Source organism: Bos grunniens, chromosome 8 (assembly GCF_055505025.1).
Source record: "Bos grunniens cultivar Pamir isolate PY7600 chromosome 8, Bosgru_T2T1.0, whole genome shotgun sequence".
Taxonomy (NCBI): Eukaryota; Metazoa; Chordata; class Mammalia; order Artiodactyla; family Bovidae; genus Bos; species Bos grunniens.
The window spans coordinates 83,695,119-83,717,234 of record NC_141172.1 but is presented as its reverse complement, the minus strand read 5'-3'; the positions used below and the strand labels follow the sequence as shown (position 1 = coordinate 83,717,234).

Genomic DNA, 22,116 nt, shown 5'->3' with positions numbered 1-22,116 from the left:
AATTTTCTCATTACACTTCAAAATATTAGCTATATTAGCTCTGAGGTTGAACTTTCTGTCTTTGTGCCTACTAAGGAATAAATTCAAATGATACCATGAACCCAAGCTTAACAAATACATTAAAAAGGAAATAAAAATAAAGGATATTCAATAAATTTGCTTACAATATACTGGTTGAGAATGTTTAGCATGTATTTAAGTATAACCTGAAAACTATACATTTTTTACTTTATTCCTCAAGTTGGAACCACTAAACCAAAACGCAGATATATGCATATCATGTAACACACTTAACCAATTCCATGGTATGAAAGCTAAAAAAAATAAACCTGTTTCTTCTGTATACTTTTACTGTAGCAAAGAAGTCCAAGGAAAGCTAGAACTAAAACTCCAATTTCCTGATTCCAAATCCATCTTTTCTAAATCTTGGAAATGAAGAATAACAGCAGCTGGAAACAAAATTAAATCATAACAGCTAAAAATCCAGTTTCTTTTATGTTCCAATTTCCTAAATAAATATAACCTGCTATGCCCAGCAGGTAAATATCACAGCATTTCTGGATATGTCTGTCGTTGCATGTTTAGGTTGCAAACTTATTATACGGAGACTTATGAATACTACTCAGAAAAATTAAAATCACAAATATGATCCATTTTAAACATTAACTCTTATTTATATTGAGTCATAATTCCCCTCCCTTTAAGTTTTAGCCTTCTAGTCCAGAAAGTACTTGGGTTCCCATCTTTATTTCATTTGACCAAGGTATAAGGTATTGTACCTGCTTATTAGGTATATTATATTATTAGGTGTATTATACCTGCTTATTAGGTATAAGCAGGTATTTGATACGGAGATTCAAATCATAGACGTCCCACAAAAAGCCCAGAATGTTGGTTAGAAACAAGTCAGAGGTCTTTCCCACACTGAAGGAGCAACAATTACACAAGGTAAAATTCTGATACACCTTCAAAGACATAAAACCCTACAAAGATACCAAGGATAATGTAGTAGGGTTAACAAAAAGAACTCCACAGAGATAACCCTCTCAATTTTGGATAAATGCCTGCTCTTGAGCCTTGACGGCATTCATCTTTTATTACTGTGCAGTGAAAGTTAAATAGCTCTTTTTGGAGTAGAAAACAATCTAAGTTTGAAACATATTTTACACTGGAAATGGGGTAGTAAAGACTTTGACTCCAAAGAGCAGTTTGGGCTTTGTTCAGCTTCTAGGAATTAATCTATATCTTTGTTTAAAATGAGGGTTATACTTAATGGACATGAATTTGAGAAAACTCCAGGAGATAGTGAAGAACAGGGAAGCCTGGTGTACTACAGTTCATGGGGTCACAAAATGACTTAGCGACTGAACAACAATAACAATTCTCTTGATAGTCCCACGGATAGCAAGGAGATAAAACCAGTCAATCCTAAAGGAAATCAACTCTGAATATTCACTGGAAGGACTGATGCTGAAGCTGAAGCTCCAATACTTTGGCCACCTGTTGTGAACAGCCATTGGAAAAGACCATGATGCTGGGAAAGACCGAGGGCAGGAGGAGAAGGCGGCAACAGAGGATGGGATGATTGGATGGTATTACTGACTCAATGGACATGAGTTTGAGCAAACTCTGGGAGACAGTGAAGAACAGGGAAGCCTGGACTGCTGTAGTCCATGGGGGTGCAAAGAGCTGGATAAGACTTAGCAACTGAACAACAACAACAGATTTTAGAATGGGACAGGCCAAACCTAACAGTCTTAGGTTGGCCACGCCAGAAAGACAACCATGTGGTTTAGGATGGGTCATGTAGAATCAGTCAAACTGGGGGCAGAGTTCAACCATGTGGAATACTCAATTGATCATGCCTATGTACTGAAGCCCCAGTAAAAGCTGAACCATGAGGTTCAGTAGCACTTTCCTGGTTGGCAATACCCATGTTCCTTGTCATGCGTCAATGCTGGGAGGGCACTGATGAGAACATCCTGAGAACAATACAAGTTCTGTATGTGGAACCCTCCCAGACTCTGACTACTGCCTCTCTTCGTTTGGGTGATATTTATGTGTGTCTTTTCTCTGTGATAAACCATAACCATGAAATAATGGCTTCCAGTGAGTTCCATGAGTCCTTTAAGCAAATTATCAAATGTAAGGGTGGTTTTGGGAAACTCTCAAACTTGCAGTTGGTATAAGAAATGAAGATGGTCTTTGGAACTGTGCTCTCAAACTTTAGTTTGACTAACTCTGGGAGGGAACATACATATTTTTCGGTGTAACTCTGAATATTTCTAGAATCTTTCTTGTGCAGTCATCTCCCCTTCAATGTGGATATGACCTCTGATCTCAAAATACTACAAAGAGATGGCATATATGATTACAGGTACATGATTGCTACAAAAACTGTACTGCTCATCTTGTTGGAATACTAATCTTCCTTTCTGGCTATGAAGAAGAAATCTGCCATAATATGAGCTGCCCAATGGTGGAGGCCACGTTGCAAATAACTGAGGGTGGCCTTCAATCAACATCAAGCAAGGCTGAGGCTTAGTCCTACATTCTGAATGGAGTTGTGGCCAACAACCACATAGGCTCATACACCTTTACCTTACTTGACCCTTGAAAAGAGAGTACAGCCCTAGCCAACACCTTGATTGCAAATGAGGTATAAACAAAGCCATGGACAGAGGAGCCTGGAGGGCTACAGTCCAAAAGGTTGCAAAGAGTCGGGTACATCTGCAGCAACTTGGCACTCATGCACAAGCAAAGCCATATTTGGACTCCTGAGCTACAGAAACTATGGGATAATAAAGGTGTGTTATTTTAGATCACTATACCTGTAATAAATAACCAATAAAATAGGTAACTAGTAGTATTCTTCAGAAATGCAACATTAGAGAGCTATCTCTAAAATGAAAATAGAATCATGCCACTCGCTGGCTTAAAAAAATTTCTCAGTGGTCTCTCACTGAATACAAATGAAAGTCAAACACCACAGCAAGGTATAAAAGACTTTTCCTTAATCTGACCTCTAGTACCCTGTCTGATCTCTTAATATATACCACCCCCCTAACCTCTTCTCTTTCTCCCTCTAAGCTCTAGCCATATACAACTAATTATAAATTATCTTAATGATCTATCCTCCCCCACCTATGTGCTGTTTCCATTCCTAGAGCAATTCTCCCTTGGTCTGCTCCTGCCCTGACTACCCCCTCATTTTCTCTACAGAAGTCAGTTTGGTGCCACCTCAGTGGCTTTACCCTTTCCCAGATCACTGCAGAATATTTTTGTATAGCAGGTCGCTCACTGTGCCTTCTATCGCTTGTTTGCTGCTGTTCTTGCTTACTTACAAACTCTTCCTCCTTGAAGGGAAAAAACAAGTTTTGCTTGTCTGGGTTTATTTTTCTACAGTACTGGCAGAGAAGTGGCACTCAATAAACTTCTACTAAATGAATGAATTTACTCTGCTGACAAAGGTCTGTATAATTAAGGCTATGGTCTTCCCAGTGGTCACATATGGTTGTAAGAGCTGAATAGTAAAGAAGGCAGAGAGACGAAGAATTGATGCGTTCAAAACTGTGGTACTGGAGAAGACTCCTGAGAGTCCCTTGGACAGCAAGGAGATCAAACCAGTCAATCTTACAGGAAATCAACCCTGAATACTCATCAGAAAGACTAATGCTGAAGCTGAAGCTGCAGTATTTTGGTCACCTGATGCAAACAGCCGACTCACTGGAAATATCCCTGATACTGGGAAAGACTGAGGGCAGAAGGAGAAGAGGGCATCAGAGGATGAGATGGCTGGATGGCATCACCGATGCAATGGACATGAACTTGGGCAAACTTTAGAAGATGGTAAGGGATAGGGAGGCCTGGCGTGCTGCAGTCCATGGGGTTGCAGAGAGTCGGACATGACTGGGGACTGAACAATAACAACAAATGAATGAATGCCAATAAAACTATACACATTGGTCAGAACTTTTCAAGGAAAAAAAAGTTATAATCCACAAAATAATTTTATGTAGTACAAAGTACCAAACTGTGTATACCATAGTAAACTATGAACCTCTAAGATTCTCTAAATCTATTCAACATCTATTCAGTTCACTTCTCAACATCCCGTTAAACCTGCCACACAACAGAAAACAAATCAATATCTGCTATTTCATTATTAGATTTTTCCAAAGAATTTAAAGTCATAAAATCAACCCAAATCAGAGAATATCACAACTAAATTTAAACTAATTCACATTCAAGTAAAAATGTAAGTATTCACATCTTAGTTTATTCAAGCTTTAATTCAAAAAACTCCAAAGCCAATTTTGAGTAGAAAAGAAAACAAACCAGTATTCTTTCACTTTCTATTTTTTTTTTTACAAAATATTCATATCCACACACTGAAATTTCAGCTGAGAGGAGAAAGAAAGGTTACTTTGATTGCTAAAAGTACCAGTGATAAAATTAATCTTTAAAGATGTTCACCTAGTTATCTAGATACCACTTCAACTTCAAAAAAAATAATATTAAGGTAATTAATACTATTTTCTTCATTCAGCAAACAAAAACATATTTTACAAATCCCGAATTGTAACATTTATATTTAAAAAGCTGATTCTGACAGTTGAGTTTTTGTTACATATAACAAAATAAAGGGGGAAGTGGGCCTCAAATGACTAAACTAAAAAATAATTTGTGCTACGAGTATTTATTACACAAAGTAAAAAATAACAGAAGTTTATGATAATCAGTGGAAGCAATCTGAGTACAGCAGTTACAAATATTTTAGTTCTCTAGTACAACACACTACATTTCACCCTGCAGAAAGAATGTTGGCAAAGATCTCTACCACATGGAAACTGCTTTTAAAGCTGTTGGGCCCTGAAATTCTACTCAACAGTTTGAAATCACTCCACAGCTTTTCTCATTCACCCTCCCACTTGGGGCTAATGCAAGCCATGACCATCTATTGAGGAAAACCACAAAAAACTTCAAAACAGCTACAACGGTAGGCTCTTTTCTCACATATTATTTTAAATATTGTTTGTTAAAATGTGACATATAACAATCTTAGTAAATATAAAGGCAATCTTAAATCTTTTTAAGTCTCAGTTACCTCGGATAACTATTTTTTAACAAGCACTTAAGTATATCACCGCATAACTTGAATGTCCATGCAGGCAAGAACAGCGTGCTGCAAAAGTCACAAAACCATGTTATGCTTAATTTCAACCACTGACTTTTTTGACAAACTAGTATCTAAAACGCAGCACCAGCAATTCTGAGTGATTCTGTCTGAAGTTACTTAAGAAAAAGCAGAAAATGTGTACCACCAGATAAAATCCAGTGGTGAGCCTAAAAGAATCTTTCCCATTTCATTCTCTTGAAATCTTTGATTAAAGTTCTATTAGTTTTCTAGTCTGCAATACTATTTTTGCATTTTTCATACCTTAAATTTTAAAAGAAATGCTATTACCTAAAAATAATGATATCTATGGAAATTATGAAACTGAGGAATTTGAAATCATGGCTTTTTCAATATTCTGTATCACCTAAAAGTAAGTGTTAATGACTATTTTTCAAAATGTTAAATTTAAAGTTTAAGTTTTAAAACTGTTCCTGGAACTTGTTTCTGCTCATACCAATACAAATCAGGAGTTCTTATAAAGTAGCAAAGCTGAAATATGATATTTTTAACTCACATGAGACAGGATCATGGGTCTTCATTTTAACTGTTTATATTACAGGTATTCTAAGAAGACTTCAATTGCATACCTTTGTTCAAGGTACCTAATTATTAAAAAACTGAAATTATCAACGTTGCTTGGATTTTTGATAGAAAAAGAACTAAAACCATTTTCTGAAACTATTTTTCAGAATATCACTGATACATAAAAACTTTTAGCATCTAATTAAAGATCACAAAGGGTTAAATACTGTTCGCTGGCCCCTGCTGCGTATACCCTGCCAAAAAGTCCTCTAAGCTTTTAAATATTGCTTCGATGGTCTGCATTTTTATTTCCAGGGAAAAAGAGAGTATTGTCCCACAGTCAGCAGGCCACTAGCTTATTAGTTTTCAGTCACCTTAATTTCTATTAAAATGAAGACTCTGCAATCTACACTTCTCCTGTTCCTGTTTGTGCCTCTGATAAAGCCAGCACCACCATCTCAGCAGGATTCACGCATTATCTATGATTATGGAACAGATAATCTTGAAGAAACCTTTTTTAGCCAAGATTATGAGGATAAATACCTGGATGGAAAAAGTACTAAGGTATTTTATTTCTACTCTAAATTTAATTTATAAAATAGTCACCCATTTAAATGCATGTTTTTGTTTTTTTCTGAATGTGTCTGATAAGGTAAGAGGAAAGGAAAAGCACTTGAAATGATTCAAAACAATTCAAAATAACTGTCCCTAAATTATATTTTTAAAGTATGCATGCTTCCCAAATTAATAAATAGACTCTGTGATAACCAAATAGTATCTGTAACAACCAAAACATAAAATTTAAGGAAAACTAAAATTTGAAATATACAATTTAAGGAAAATTCAATTTAAAGATGATCTCTTATCAGCAGAGATTTACATTTAAGTCACAATACATAGTGCCTTTTATTTGCATATTAAAATAAAACAGGAGAAATGTGTATTAGGAGAAATAAAGATGGATTACCAGTTTAAGGTTTATTATTTTAGGAAGAAGTAGTTCAAGTACATAAATAGAAGAGTACTGCTTATTTTGTATCTACAGGATTTCATAATAATTCACGTATGTCAACTACACAGTATCAAAAAATTAAAACTACTAATATGCAGCATGATTTTCAATCAATTTCAACAACTTAGGCTCTATCATTTTACCAAGTAACTGTCACTGTCATTGTCTACAGAGATGACTTTCCTACCACATTTTTCATATTCTGCTTGCACAGGGACTAAGTAATTACTTGTGGTTTTACTGGAACACAGAAATGAATACTGGATAAAGAAAAAGTTAATACAGCACATAAGGATCTGCTGCCTTCCTACAGTGTGTCTGTACGTGTCTCTCTCACACACACACGCAAAATGGAAAATAAGAGATGCAGCCAAATACTTAACAATGTTGATTCCTTCAAAAGTTCTCTACTATAAATAAGATGATAAGTATTTTAAGAGTGAACAGTTATAATAGATTCTTTTTTTTCAGTACAGATGAGCAAATGTTAATACTACAATTTCTTTCAATGAAGTTGGCTAATATCCTAGTATTATTATTATCATATATGTATATATTAATAATATATGTATAAATAGTCATGCTTCCCAGGTGCTTAGAAAAAAAAAAAAGGCCTATTATAACAAGCTGTCGGCTCACATGGCTGATTTCAATCTTATCAATCAGTTTAAAGAATACTTTCAAAATCTCCTGGTCCCTAAAAAGTAGTAAGTAAAAAAGTTCTCTGCTTCTTCTCTTTACATTGCTTTAGGAGTCTCTCTAAACACAGGGACCAAGATATTTGTGAAGTGGAGCAGAATTCAACAGCACTTAATAGACAAATGGAGAGTGGAAGGACTGTTCAACCAGAACATTTATGGGAGAATGCTGTCTGTAATCCCTCAGTTTTACAGTCCAAATTGTAAATAATACCAAAATTACCAAATTGTAAATAATTGTAAATAAACGTTTATTTTTCCAATAGGAAAAAGAAACTATGATAATAGTACCCAATGAGAAAAGTTTTCAATTACAAAAAGATGAGAATATAACGCCATTACCCCCCAAGAAAGAAAATGATGGTAAGTATGAATACTCTATTATCCTATTTTTAAAAGGAGCTTTAAAAAGTAGCTTACAATGGAACTTTATCTGCTATAGTTCAAAACTGCATCAGGATACAGTAAATCCAAACAGTGGAATTTTATCTCCAATGATAAAGTCAAACAGGTATATTGTGAATTTTCACCATTTGCCATTCCACGTTATGAGTGAAAAACATGGAATAGGAACATTCAAGAACAACCAAAGTTCAGTTTGGGTTTAGCCTCTGTAAAGTGTGTGCTTCTATCTATATAAAATCAATTCAAGAAATACTTGTTAAATTCCAATTAGTTGCAAATCCCTGGTGGCTCAGCTGGTAAAGAATCTGCCTGCAATGTAGGAGACCTGGGTTCAATCCCTGGGTTGGGAAGATCCCCTGGAGAAGGGACTGGCTACCCAGTCCAGTATTCTGGCCTGGAGGATTCCATGGATTGTATAGCCCATGGGGTCCCATAAGAGTTGGACACAACTGAGCGACTTTCACTTTCACTTTCACATGTAGTCTGAGGATAAAGTAAATAAAATATTATTTTTGCTTTTAAGAAATTCACAGGAGAAATGGTTATATACGTAATTATAATGTATGTTTCAATTAAAACAATAGAAAACTTATACAATAACAAATTACAAAGTACTACTTATTAGTTTCTATTTGGTTTATTATTGCTCTCTCACAGACCATTATTTCACGTGACAATATGAAAAAAAAAACCACACACTAATTTCTATAGTGCTACAATAAAATTAAAATGAAACAAAACAGAAAATATATCTCAAGAAATTTGAAAAGCATCATAGTGAAAATAGACTAGAAGAAATTAAAAGACATTTCTTGCTCGTGGATAGGATGATTTAATATTACAAAGATGGTAGTTCTCCCTAAATCTGTAACAATAAACTTCTTTAAAGAGTTGGGTAAGGTTGATCCTCAAGTTCAGATGGAAAATCAGATCTGCATGAAATCACCTATCAGAACATACTTTAAAGCCTCCAAACTTAAAATAAGTATAATACTGGTACATGAATGAATGTCCACAGACAGAAAGAAATACATATAGAAATTTAGTAAATAACCAAGGGACCATCTTTAATCACTGAAGCAAAGATGATGTTTTTATTTTTAAAAAATATTTATTTATTTAGGTATGGCTGCTCTGGGTCTTCATTGCTGTCCGTGAGTTTTCTCTAGTTGCAGATGGGGCTACCCTTTGCTGCAGTGCACAGGCTCTAGGTGCTCAGGCTTCGATAGGTGTAGCATGTGGGCTCAGGAGCTGTGGCTCAGGAGCTTAGTTGCTCTGTGCCATGTGGCATCATCCCAGACCAGGGATTGAACCCATGTCCCCTGCATTGGCAGATGGATTCTTAACCACTGGACCACCAGGGAAGTCCCAAAGATGATGTTTTTAAAAACTGAGTCTGGGACAACCTTGAAAAGGGATACAATTATATCCCTCTTATACAGAAAAATAAACTTCAAATAAATTAGGGTCTAAATGTAAAAAGTGAAACCATTTAAATAGTAGAAGATTACCTGACTGTGGGATGTCTCAAAATCCAGAGATGATAATAGAAAAGACCAGTAAGTTTGACTCCATAAATGAAAAACATTTGCATGGCAAAAATCATCATAAATGAAGCTGAAGACAGCTTAAAACTGAGAAAAATATTTTCAATATACAGCACTGTAAAGAGTTAATATCTCTAATTTATAAAGAACAAGTAAAAATCCAGGAAAAAGAAACTGATAAAAAATCCATGGGTAAAATGGGCAAAAGGTATGAACAGACAATTCACAAAATGACATAAAAATGACCCTTACACACATAAAAGGTGTTCAATCTCACATGGAAATTTAAATTGAGATAAAATTTTTTAACTTATCTGACACAAGTGTGACAATATATTAATATATTCCACTGGCAAAACCTGCGTGGTATCAGACACTGACATATGTTGCTGATAGTAATGCAAATTGGTAGAACAGAGAGGAATTTGGTAATATTTGATGAAACCTAATATGCATTTACTTTGTGACCTAGCAACTGACCTCTAGGAATTTATCCTAAAGATATACCTTCAAAAGTAAGAAAATACATATGCAAAATCTCTGAAGGATTGCTTGCAACAGCAAAATATTGGAAACAATCTAATTATCCATAAATTGAAGAGTGGTTGAATAAAGTATGGTACATCTACCTACGGAATGCTATGAAGTGGTAAAAATGAATGAGGAATATTTATATAACGAATATGGATTGATTTCTAGAAGAGATTATGTGAAAAAAACCAAAGTGCAAAAGAGTATCTACAGTATGCTGTCTCTTCTAAAAATGAAAGGGATATAAGAGAAGATACACTTGTGTGAAAGAAATTCAAGAAGGGCAATTAAGCTGAGACTAGTTACCTATGGGTTACAGATGGACTAGGGGTGGAAGGAGGGGGAGACAGAAACTATAGGTACAGGGAAAAGGTGGCAGAACTTCTCTGAGCACACTTTTTGTGCATATCTGATTTTAGAACATTATATTCACATAAGCAAATAAATATAGTACATTCATAAATAAAATCAACAAGGATAAGATAAAAAGAACCCAAACTGACAAACAAACAGAAAAATACAAACTTAATTGTATTTCAAATGAGCAACATAACACATTACAGGAAGGGAAATCTAACTGAAGTAACTCAGTATTTTGATGTATACTTTCAGTAGACAAATACTAAAATTCCAATGAGTAGGTTTGTTTTCCATAGTGTTATAGGTTAACAATAATGAAACTACTTAACGTGTGTTCTAGGATTGAGTAAAGTAAATACAAAGTGGATCAGGAGAGTCAGGTCTCTCATAATCAGAGAAGGGTGTTAAAAGATATGGTCAGGGGGAAGGCTGGAAGGAACACTGTGGAAATGGAGTGGAATGGACTGGAATGAAAGGTATCAGCATCAACTCCTGGTTTGTATACAGATATACAGAAAAAGATATAAACATGTTTGCTTCCCTGTATGAGTATGTATGTGCATATATGCATATGATATGTTTATGGTTTTATATGAGCATATGGTACATATATATTATATATGTTTACATGTGTGTCCATGTGTAGTGTGTCCATGTATAAAAACATATACATGTGTATGTATGTATTATACATACTGCTGCTAAGTTGCTTCAGTCATGTCCCACTCTGTGTGACCCCATAGATGGCAGCCCACCAGGCTCCTCTGTCCCTGGGATTCTCCAGGCAAGAATACTGGAGTGGGTTGCCATTTCCTTCCCCAGTGCACGCATGCATGCTAAGTCGCTTCAGTCGTGTCCGACTCTGTGCAACCCTATGGACAACAGCCCACCAGGCTCCTCTGTCCACGGGATTCTCTAGGCAAGAATACTAGAGTGGGTTGCCATTTCCTTATCTGTATTATATATGAAAAGAGAGCAAAATAAAAATAAATATATTTCCCAGTCCTCTTTGCTGAAAGATCCCAGGAACAATGAGATCCCAGTAGCAATGAGCACATGCACACCCAAATCTTGGTTTCTAAATACCATTCTCCACTGACATGGACCAGTACTTCTTAAAGTAATAGCTGATTTCAGACCTGGGGCAGGGAAAGGGCAAGGATTGGTATGGGACATCTCAGCATGCCAGAAAATAAGTAAGCTCTCAAAGAATAGTAGAGACATTTAATTTTTTAATCAAAATATTAAAAAAATATATGTATAAATGTATGACAGATGTATAAGATTTATTCACTAAAATCCAGACAATAATGGTGAGAGATATTTAAAAAGACCTAAATATATAGATAGAGATACACTGTATTCAAGGACCAGAAAACTCAGTATCATTAAAATGTCTATTTTCCCAAATTCGTCTGTAGATTCAATGCAGTCCCAATTAAAATTCTAGCAGGCTTTAAGTAATTAACAAGCTGAGTTTAAAATTTATATAAAAATGAAAAGAACCTAGAAGAAACATAACATTAAAGAAGAATAAATTTGGAGAATTTACACTACCTAATATCAAGACTTACTATACAACTTTTAAAAGAAAACAGGATAAAAACTTGGTGGTTGGCAAAGATTTCTTAAACACAGCACAAAAAGCATGAACTATAAGGGAATCAATTATTATTCATTAAAATAAAAAATGTTTGCTCTTTAAGAGACATTGATTAGAAAATTAAAAAAAAAAGCCAGAAACTGGAGAAAACATTTTCTCCAAAACATATTCTGACAAATGACTTATATCTATATAATATATATAATTCAAAACTAATAATGCAAAACCCGTTTAAAAAGCAGGCAAAAGACATGAGTAGACACTTCACCACACACACAAAAACATGTGGATGGCAAATAAGTATATAAAAAGATGCTCAGCACATTAGTCATTAGGAAAATGTAAATTCAAACATGAGATACCACAACACATCTTACTTGAAAGGCTAAAATCAAAAAGTCCAACCACACATACCAAATGTTGGAAAGAATGCGGAGCAATTGGAACTTATATGCACTGCTAACGAGAATTTAAAATGGCACAATGACTTTGGAAAACAGTTTAGTAGGACTTTTTCCAAAACGTAAAATATATATGTATAATAAGACACAGCCATTCTATGCTTAGGTATTTATAGAAGAGAAATGAAAGCGATAAGTCCATACATTAACGTTCATAGCAGCTCTCTTTGAAATAGCTGCAAACTGGAAACAACCCAAATATATCTAAGAGATGACTGTATAAACTGTGTCTACTGACAGAATGGAATGAATTGGACTGAACTCAATAACAAATAGAAATGAATTACTGATAATGCAAAAATAGATGACCCTCAAAATAATTATGCAGAGTTAAAGAAGCCAGACAAAAGAGTATATACTGCATAATATATTAAGTTTCTGGTCCTCAATATATTCATAATATTAACATATTAAGATAATGACAGAAAGGATATTAGTGGTTACTGTGAGGGAGAGATAATTACCAAAGAGCATGAGGAAACTCTTGGAGTGATCGATATGTTAATTATCTTGACTGCGGTGATGGACATCCAACTTATAAATCTTACAAGTTAAATATGTGCAACTTATTGTATAACATTGAATCACAAAAAGGCTATGGGATGATAAAACAGAGTTTAGGAGTTCTCGTCGACTAATCTGGGACAATCTGATTATCAAAATAAATATGACAGTAACATATGACCCATGGGATAAGGAATTCATAAGTTCATACCGACAAAAATAAATAAGGAGGGAACATTCCACCTCATATCAGAATGTGAACTAACAAATATAGAAGAAATGATGGAATCAGAAAAATTATTATTTGGCAACTATCCCAGTGATAAATGATTCAAGTAAGACTCATCAATAGATGAAAACTAGAGTTTTAAAACATGAAAGTTTGATAACAAACCTGATGTTTAGAATCTCAAAGTACTTCTCTAGAAGGTACACACTCATTACAAAGCGAAAAACAGTAATTTTACAGGGTGAGAACCATGGCAGACACCAACTGAACCAAGTTACCCAAGACAGCATTGTAAGGAATGACACAGATACATGACACAGAGGATGAAACATTATTTCTGTAGTATTCCTGCCAAAAATGAGGAACCTTTTTTATAAACCCCAGTTGAAAGACATTCTGCAAAATAAATGCCCTGAAAATAAATTTTTAAAAAATTCAAAAATTTCCAAAACAGTAAAAAGATATAAAAAACAAAGACTAAGGAACTCTTCTAGGATGAAGGCATGACAAGTAAGTGCAATAAATGATACAGGCCTCTAATTAAAATAAATAAATTTAAATTAAAAAAAATGATGCAGGGTGCAATGGGATTCTAAAAGTGCTCACAATGACTCCAAATTTTTGTTGCTGTTGTTGTTGCTGGAAATGACTTTTACTTGAATCTAAGTTTAAGGGAGAATGGAGGAGATTATTACGAAGCTAAAATTCAACATTCTCTATGATTCCAAGTTCATACTTTCACTAATTAGTTTCATTGGAAGGACTGATGCTGAGGCTGAACCTCTAATACTTTGGCCACCTAATGCGAAGAGTTGACTCACTGGAAAAGATTTTGATGCAGGGAAAAACTGAAGGCAAAAGGAGAAGTGGGTGGCAGAGGATGAGATGGTTAGATAGGATCACCAACTCAATGGACATGAATTTGAGCAAACTACGGGAGCCAGTGAAGGAGACGGGAGCCTGGTGTGCTGCAGTGCATGGGGTTGCAAAGAGGAGGACATGACTTAGCAACTGAACAACAAACTCATTAGAAATGTGTTTGCACTACCACAAGTGATAAATCAAGCTTGTGCTTACCTTAAGTCCAGCTTTATGATTTTTTGATATGCAAATGAAGAAATGTAACTGTCAATCAATTCAGCAATTAAATAAATGATCATTGCCAAAACAGACAGTAAAAGAGATTGTGTATTACAGAATTTAAAATAAAATTACGCTGAGTTACCAGATACAATATAGATCACTAGCTAATATGGCCATAACATCTTTCCTGTTATCATCTATAATTGTGTAAAGTATCTTTTCGAATTAGTAATAACATTCATGATAGCAAGAATTTTAATACTAGAGGTCAGATATTTTTAAATTATTGATTTTTATGATTTTGTTTCCCAATTCAGAAATGCCCACATGCCTGCTATGTGTTTGTTTAAGTGGCTCTGTATACTGTGAAGAAGTTGACATTGATGCTGTACCACCTTTGCCAAAGGAATCAGCCTATCTTTATGCACGATTCAACAAAATTAAAAAGCTGACCGCCAAAGATTTTGCAGACATACGTAAGCTAATTTTAAATAAAATATTAGTGTTAACTCATGTTAGTTATTTAACTCATATAAACACAAGTTTCTAGGTCACACGTAGGATAGTCACTGTTGGGGTATTTTAAGTATCCTGCCAGGAGGGTGTTGCTATGAGCACCACACACAGCAACTACTTCTGCAGTCAAGTCCAAGTCCTGGATCACTCATTCCAGAAAAGTTTCCTATATTCCAATTTTGTCGAGGGCTTCTGAAGAAAATGATACCAAGAAATGCACACTGGCTCCACTACACACTGACGAGATTAACCATCCTGAATTCATGCTGTCACTGGTAGTTCCAACTGACTGAATACAGTTGTTTCTCATTATTTGTGGATTTTATGTTTTCAAACTCACCTACTTTATAAATTTATTTGTAACCCCAAAATAAATACTTCTGGCACTTTCAGGGTTATTCACAGGCACATGCCTGTGGCAAAAAATTTGAGTCATCCAGGTGAGGTAGAACAAGATGCTTTTTTTGTCTTTTATTTCAGCTTTAAACAAGTACCTCGTTTACAGCCTACTTAGTGCAATATTTTTCACTTTTCATTTTTTGGCTTTTTTTTTTTGCTGTTTGAAACACTCCCTAAATATAGTGTTGAAGTGCTGTATATTATTTCTAACTGCAAGAAGGCTGTGATGTGCCTTCCAGAGAAAATACGTGTTAAGTAGTCTTCATTTAAGTGAGTTACAGTGAGTTACAGTGCTTAAGATGCCTTTAAAAAAGAAACACACATACAATTTTCTGATTGGCTGATGAAAATGTGTGATGAAAGGCTCGAATCCGTATATTCCCTAGGAGCAATGGTTCCATATTCACTAATTCAGCATTTCTGTCGACTTTATAGATGACTACCTTAAATAGTGAGAAGTGACCATATCTCCTTATCATCCCAGACAGAACAAAAGTGATGCATACATACACACATATTGAATTTCTCTCTCAGTATGTACCACATTAACAAAATAGGGAACATTTTTGCCTTTGTTGTTTTTAAGCAATAAGGCATGGAGAGATTAAGATAATATACCCACAATCACAGGGGCTTCCCTGGTGGCTAAGATGGTAAAGTATCTGCCTGCAACGTAGGAGGACCTGAGTTCAATCTCTGGGTCAGGAAGATCCCCTGGAGAAGGGAATGGCAACCCATTCCAGTATTCTTGCCTGGACAGGATGCCAGGGACAGAGGAGAGGAACCTGGTGGGCTACAGTTTATAGAGTTGCAAAGAGTCAGACACAACTGAGCAACTAATGCAAACAAAACAAACCCATAATCACAATGCAACAGGATGGCAAGAAATTCACAAATATTTACATGATTCTATTCAATCAAACATAATGCTTGCCTTCCATAATTTGCAACAAAGAATTTCTTTCATATTACTTGAGCATACTCAGAATTCAAACAAAAAAGGATGGAAGGACTCTATTAACTTAAAGTTCCCTTCCAAACCTGAAATTCTAGAACTCCAGTGAGAAATGCCATCAGTGTCAAGCACTGAGTACATGCTGAGTATTCATTCAATAAAACTTACTGAGCTATTAATTGTACATGTTCTGCAAAGCACTAAACATAAAAGAAATTTGAATTACCTGTTAAATAAATGCTTTTCCTCAGTCCACACAATTAAGAATTTAACTTCATGTATTTAAAAAATTTTTTTCTGTATTGTTTGTATATTTTTCCTTCAAGCTAACTTAAGACGACTTGATTTTACGGGAAATTTGATTGAAGACATAGAAGACGGTACTTTTTCAAAACTTTCTCTGTTAGAAGAACTTACACTAGCTGAAAATCAACTACTGAAGCTTCCAGTTCTCCCTCCCAAGCTTACTTTATTTAATGCAAAATATAACAAAATCAAGAGTAGAGGAATCAAAGCAAATACATTCAAAGTAAGTATTTTATAGTATGACTGAGCACAATATAATATCATTGTTATACAGCCAATAATAACATGATAAAAGAAGAAGAAACTATAGCCTAGAATTTTGTTTTAAAACTATTACATAATAAATAGTGATATTATTAGGCTTATTCAAGTCTAGCTTATGCCTGTACCTCACTTAAAATAACTTTATTTGGTTTCATGGGACTACCTGGTGTCACATCTTTTTCCTTTGTTCACACAGCAAATATTTATTTATATAGACAAAGACTCATGGTACCAAGAGTCTCCAAAACCTCAAAATGGAAGTTTTCCTGTGTTTCTTCTTCCCTACAGTATTAGTAATTCATAAACACCAGAAAAATCATGCTGTAAAGACTGAATTTTATTTTTAATACTTAAAAGTATTAGCCCATAGAATTCTGTAGGGAAATATTCTTTTGAATTCCATGATGGCACCTAATACAAAATTCTGTATGTAGTAAAAATTAAATATATTTCTTAATTTAATCATTCAAGAAAATAAATGCTCAGGAAAAAAGGAAGGTGATTTACTTTGATTTAGGTAGCCAGGTTGTCTCAAAATGCAGTCTACAGAGAAGTAATCACCTCAGCCCAGGACTTCCATAGATCTGAAGTACTCATTCCCAGTCCTGGAAGAAACCCCAGATGAAAGGTTGAGATAATCATGCTACTGGTTAGCAACAGAAGACCTTGCTCAAAATACAGGATTGTAGCTCCTTTTGACAATTTCTAACAGTTCCTCAGAAGTTAAGGAACTCTTAGGGGACTTTCAGACTGGCCTTACTTTAAAAACAAACAAAAAAATGCTTGTAATTTGAACATACACAATTTGAGCAGGTAAACCTTTGAATAACTGGTATGTTAAAGACCTACAGGAGCCAGTCAACATTTACAAAAGAAGTATTTGACTATTTTACGCATTTATTACAGAAGGGATTAATGACAAATTGGCATCAAAATGATAAAGTCAGCTATTTTCTAGTTTTGCTTAATGCCCAAGGCTGCAAAAGCCACGTAAAATCAAGTCACTCTAATCCATGTAAAGAGGTCCACTGGGGAAGACAGGAGCTTGATTCTTATATAATGGGTTGTAGGATGCTTAAGAGGGCTTCCTAGGTGGTACAGTGGTAAAGAATCTATCCACCAAAGCAGGAGACTTGGGTTGGATCCCTGGTTCAGGAAGATCTCCTGGTGTAAGAAATGGCAACTCACTCCACTGTTCTTGCCTGGAAAATCCCATGGACAGAGGAGCCTGGTGGGTTCCATGGGTCACACAGAGTTGGACATTACTGAGTGACTAAGCACACATGTAGGATGCTTAAGAAAGGATTAAAATAACAACAAATTAATTCTAAAAAAAAAAAAAATAGAATCCAAATTCTGCCATAGGATGTATATCAAAAGTAAGGTAAAACATTACTGTCAGGGGAAACTATATCTTGAAACTACAGAATTATACACAATAATGGGTTATTGATTATGAAGAGTAATCTAATGTAGACCCCTTAGCAGGGTAAAAAGAAAAATCATACCCAGCCACGTATTTAATACATTGCTTTGGAAGATATCTTACTAACAAGCACACACATCTCTTAGGAATATTCATTCTACTATAAGTTAGTGGAGCTGAAATGGAAAGTTCTGGAGATTCAAGAGAAGTTATAGCAGTACCAGGATCCAAATACAATCCTGCATAAGCATTAATATCATCACCTATTCCAAAGACAAATTTAAAGAGCCCCAGAAATTGACATGAGGGCTGAGGCTGGCTATGACTGGGTATTCAGATGTGAGGTGAGTAGACAGACATGGGGATGCATTAGGGTTCTATTGCCCTTTGTAAAGGACTGAAATACACTACTTGTAAAACCAAAACAGCAAACTAAAAATCCCACCAAATCAAAAACTCCCATACCAATGACTAATAGTATTGATACATGACTATATCTATGTATTTTATACATATGTATATTTATATATATGTGTATATAGCTTGAGTCGTGAAAAAATGCACTGATCTCAGGTATCAACTCAAGCAAAAGCACCTTTTCCTTACAGAAACTGCATAACCTCTCCTTCCTCTACTTGGATCACAATGCTTTGGAATCTGTGCCTCTTAATTTACCAGAAAGTCTGCGTGTAATTCATCTTCAGGTATGATTGCTCCTTTCACAGTATCAGACTTTAATTCAAATTACTATGGGTCAATCTTACAATTCATTAGGAAATTCACTTACTTATATGTAAATGTTGCCCATCAAAAGCATTAATATTTAGTCAAATGCTCTCTCTTGCCCAGAAGCCACAGTTCTATTCAGAGCAAAGCCAAAGGATCAGTAACACCAGGTATGAGGTCTGCTCTTACAGGATGGCTTGTCTCCAGGTGTGTACCTGGCATCTCCTAGTTAATCTGACATGTGGATTTGAAGTTAGGGGACACTAAGACGTGGTTTATGTTTCTTTCTCCAAATAGCAGTAAACACTTGCTTTTGGAGACTTCCCAGCTGACTTTATTGTCCAACATCAAGGGTAATAGAAAAGTGAAGAGGGAATAAAAAGAGACTAAAAGTAGTCTTTCACCATCACAAGAATTCTCATTTGTTCTTTTTACTTCTTTAAAGTACATTTAAGGACACAGTACCCATTTTGAGTTGACACTATACAACAGGATACATTTTCCAGTTAGTACAATCTTATTTGTACTCAGAAATTTGTTACATACATGAGTTTTATTCTTAGAAAAAGCAAGTAGTCTGTTCTTTCAAAGTAATACTGTAGACATTAAAAAGGGAGGCTCAGATTGCTCAGACAGGGTTTTTTATTACCATGAAGATAGATATACAGTATGTACCATATTTTAAAAATCACTTTTTATCGACAGATAAAATATTCTGCCAGACCTCATTACATAGCATACAAAAGGATGATTTGGAGTTTATAAATGATTTTTTCCCTTTTGTTTTCCAGTTTAACAACATAACTTCAATTACAGATGATACATTCTGCAAGGCTAATGACACCAGTTATATTCGGGACCGCATTGAAGAGATACGCTTGGAGGGCAACCCCGTCATCCTGGGAAAACATCCCAACAGTTTTATCTGCTTAAAAAGATTGCCTGTAGGGTCATACATTTAACCACTATCAATGCAGCATAGCTAAAGTACACACATACTTATAATCTGTCTCAACAATGTCTAAAGGAGCATAAATATTTAATATTAATTTTGCATCTGACTATTGAAGGAACTTATGCTTTAAGCAAGAATGTTTAAAAAAAAGTCTTATATATAACAACAAGTAAAAAGTAAGATTGAATCTCTAAGTTCAAAACAGAAATGTGAAAATATTTGAACAGAATTACAAAATCCCTGTAGTTCGTAATAGAGTAACACTTAAAAGGTATGTTTTTATATAAATACCCAAAATTAAGAAGTGTTACAAAGTTAAAAGATAAGTCCAAGAAACTTTCAACTGTCTTTCCTGGCTTCCACTGGATCCCTAAAGCTTTTAAGGCATATGTTCCAAAGACTTTGAAAAGCTGAATATTTCTAAGGATCTCTCACTTTTCTTTCTTTTATGATTTATACATTATTCATTATGAAGTAGGAACTCTGTTTTCTTTCTTTTAAGGCAGCTACTATATTTTTACTTAGCCTGAGAAATAGGGTATAGTCTTATACCTAAGCAAAACTTTCCAAATAAAGCATAATTTTACTCTCTTGACAAAGAGCTAATATAGTAATGTTCAATTATTCTGTTTTGTGGTTACACAATTAAAAGCTTTAGTAAAGTAGTACGAAAATTTATTTAATCTAAATAATCAACATTCTAAGTCCACCACAAAACATTTTAGGAAGCTAGGCACATCAAAATCAGTATGCTTATTAAAAAAACTGAAAGTCCACTCTGTTTCTCAGAATATAGCCATAAAGTTCTCCACTGTAAAGTCTTTCAGTTATGACATACCTACAAAATATTTTTTATACTATAGGAATGAATCTTATCAATAAATTTATCCAAATATAAAATATGAAAACAAAGCAAATTCTGTGGCATTACTATTGCACACCACCTTCCCAACCACCCATTCACATTCATGTTCATGAATATAGGCCATATATTCATAAGAAAGCATCTCAGAAACATTTTCTAAAGATCCACGATTAACTAATATGTTTAAAGATAAGAATTAATCTCTAATCTAATGGTGATGATTTATAATGGCACTGCTGCAAGACTGAAATTCCTGAAATTAACTTTCCTCTTGCCCAAATCCCATTCAAAATTCTTAACTTCCACACTTCTTTGGGGTTGCATATAAAATTATCACTGCTTTAGAAATAAAAGTCTGAAGGGCGTATATAAAAATAACCAACATTGTTTCCAACATCAATTATAAATGAGAATCAAGTTGGTCTCTATCCTCTTTCCAGAACAAATATTATTGGTGTTTTTTCATTTCATGATAAAATAATAAAAGTAAAAATATGCTCATTTCCATTATCTTAAATAGATAATGCTTTATTTTTGACACTGATAATGAAAGAAACAGAAGATTAAAATTTTAAGTATTTTAACCTACAAACATTCCTGAAACTAAAGAAGATACGCATAAATAGAAGGACAGCTTGTGTTCATGAATGAAAGATGGAAAAGTTAGTATGTCAACACTATCCAAAACAATTCATAGATTCAAAATAATCCTTATCAAAATCTCAATGTAATATTCTGAAGAACTGGGAAAACCCACCAAAATTCATATGGAATCTCAAGGAATTCCAAATAGTCAAAAGAAATTTGAAAGAAAGATCAAGACTGGAGGATTCTACACTTCCTCATTTCAAAATTTAGCTACAACGCTACCGTAATTAAAAGTGTGATACTGGCATAAGGACAGACATATAGACCAATGGAATAGAATAGTGAGACCAGAAACAAAACTTCATGTACAATCAAATGATTTTTGAAAAAGGCATCAGATCAGATCAGATCAGATCAGTCGCTCAGTTGTGTCCGACTCTTTGCAACCCCATGAATCGCAGCATGCCAGGCCTCCCTGTCCATCACCAACTCCCGGAGTTCAGTGCATCAAGACCACTCAATTAGGAATAGACAGTCTCTTCAACAAGTGGTGCTAGGAAAACTGGATATTCACTTGTATAAGAATGAAGTTGGACTGCAGGCTTACAACATACACAAAAATTAACTCAAACTGAATTAAATACCTAACTTAAGAGCTAATCTATAAAACTCCTACTAAAAATAAAGAGAAAATTCTGTATGACTCTGAATTTGGCAACAATTTCCTGGATATGACACCAAAAGCACAGGACAAAAAAGAAAAAAATAGATAAACTGGACTTCAAAATTAAAAATTTCTATACATCAGAGAACACTATCAAGAAAATGAAAAGACAATTCAGTGAATGGAAGAAAATAAGTGCCAATCATATTTGATGAAGTAAATATATAAAAAAAATCTACAATTCAACAACAACAAAAAACCTGATGCAAAAAGGGACAAAGAACTTGAATAGACATTGCTCCAAAGAAGAAATACAAA

At 34.6% G+C, this 22,116-nt stretch overlaps 2 protein-coding genes across 8 annotated transcripts in view; one reads left to right on the top strand and one right to left on the bottom strand.

Moving 5' to 3' along the window:
- The window catches only part of CENPP (centromere protein P), a 237,025-nt gene that overhangs the window by 146,749 nt on the left and 68,160 nt on the right, over positions 1-22,116 (bottom strand). The window contains exon 6 of one of the 7 annotated variants that reach the window (XM_086315610.1): positions 15,176-17,179. The exons of the other annotated variants lie outside the window; for them this stretch is intronic. Coding sequence (XP_086171736.1) covers positions 17,168-17,179 — 12 coding nt within the window. The 3' untranslated portion in view covers positions 15,176-17,167. Of the gene's footprint in view, positions 1-15,175; positions 17,180-22,116 lie in introns of those variants that run through there. 7 annotated transcript variants of the gene reach the window in all.
- OGN (osteoglycin) lies at positions 6,009-20,598 on the top strand. The gene is made up of 6 exons (XM_086315614.1): positions 6,009-6,265; positions 7,678-7,774; positions 14,452-14,610; positions 16,331-16,533; positions 18,609-18,704; positions 19,518-20,598. The coding sequence occupies exons 1-6, from the start codon at positions 6,092-6,094 to the stop codon at positions 19,686-19,688; spliced, it is 900 nt and encodes a 299-aa protein (XP_086171740.1). The 5' UTR covers positions 6,009-6,091; the 3' UTR covers positions 19,689-20,598.

Excerpts from the sequence above, each read along its gene's own strand:
- OGN (XM_086315614.1), top strand. The coding sequence starts at position 6,092 with ATGAAGACTCTGCAATCTACACTTCTCCTGTTCCTGTTTGTGCCTCTG. Across the intron at positions 6,266-7,677 it reads TGGATGGAAAAAGTACTAAG|GAAAAAGAAACTATGATAAT; the intron begins GTATTTTATTTC and ends TTTTTCCAATAG. Across the intron at positions 18,705-19,517 it reads TGCGTGTAATTCATCTTCAG|TTTAACAACATAACTTCAAT; the intron begins GTATGATTGCTC and ends TTTGTTTTCCAG.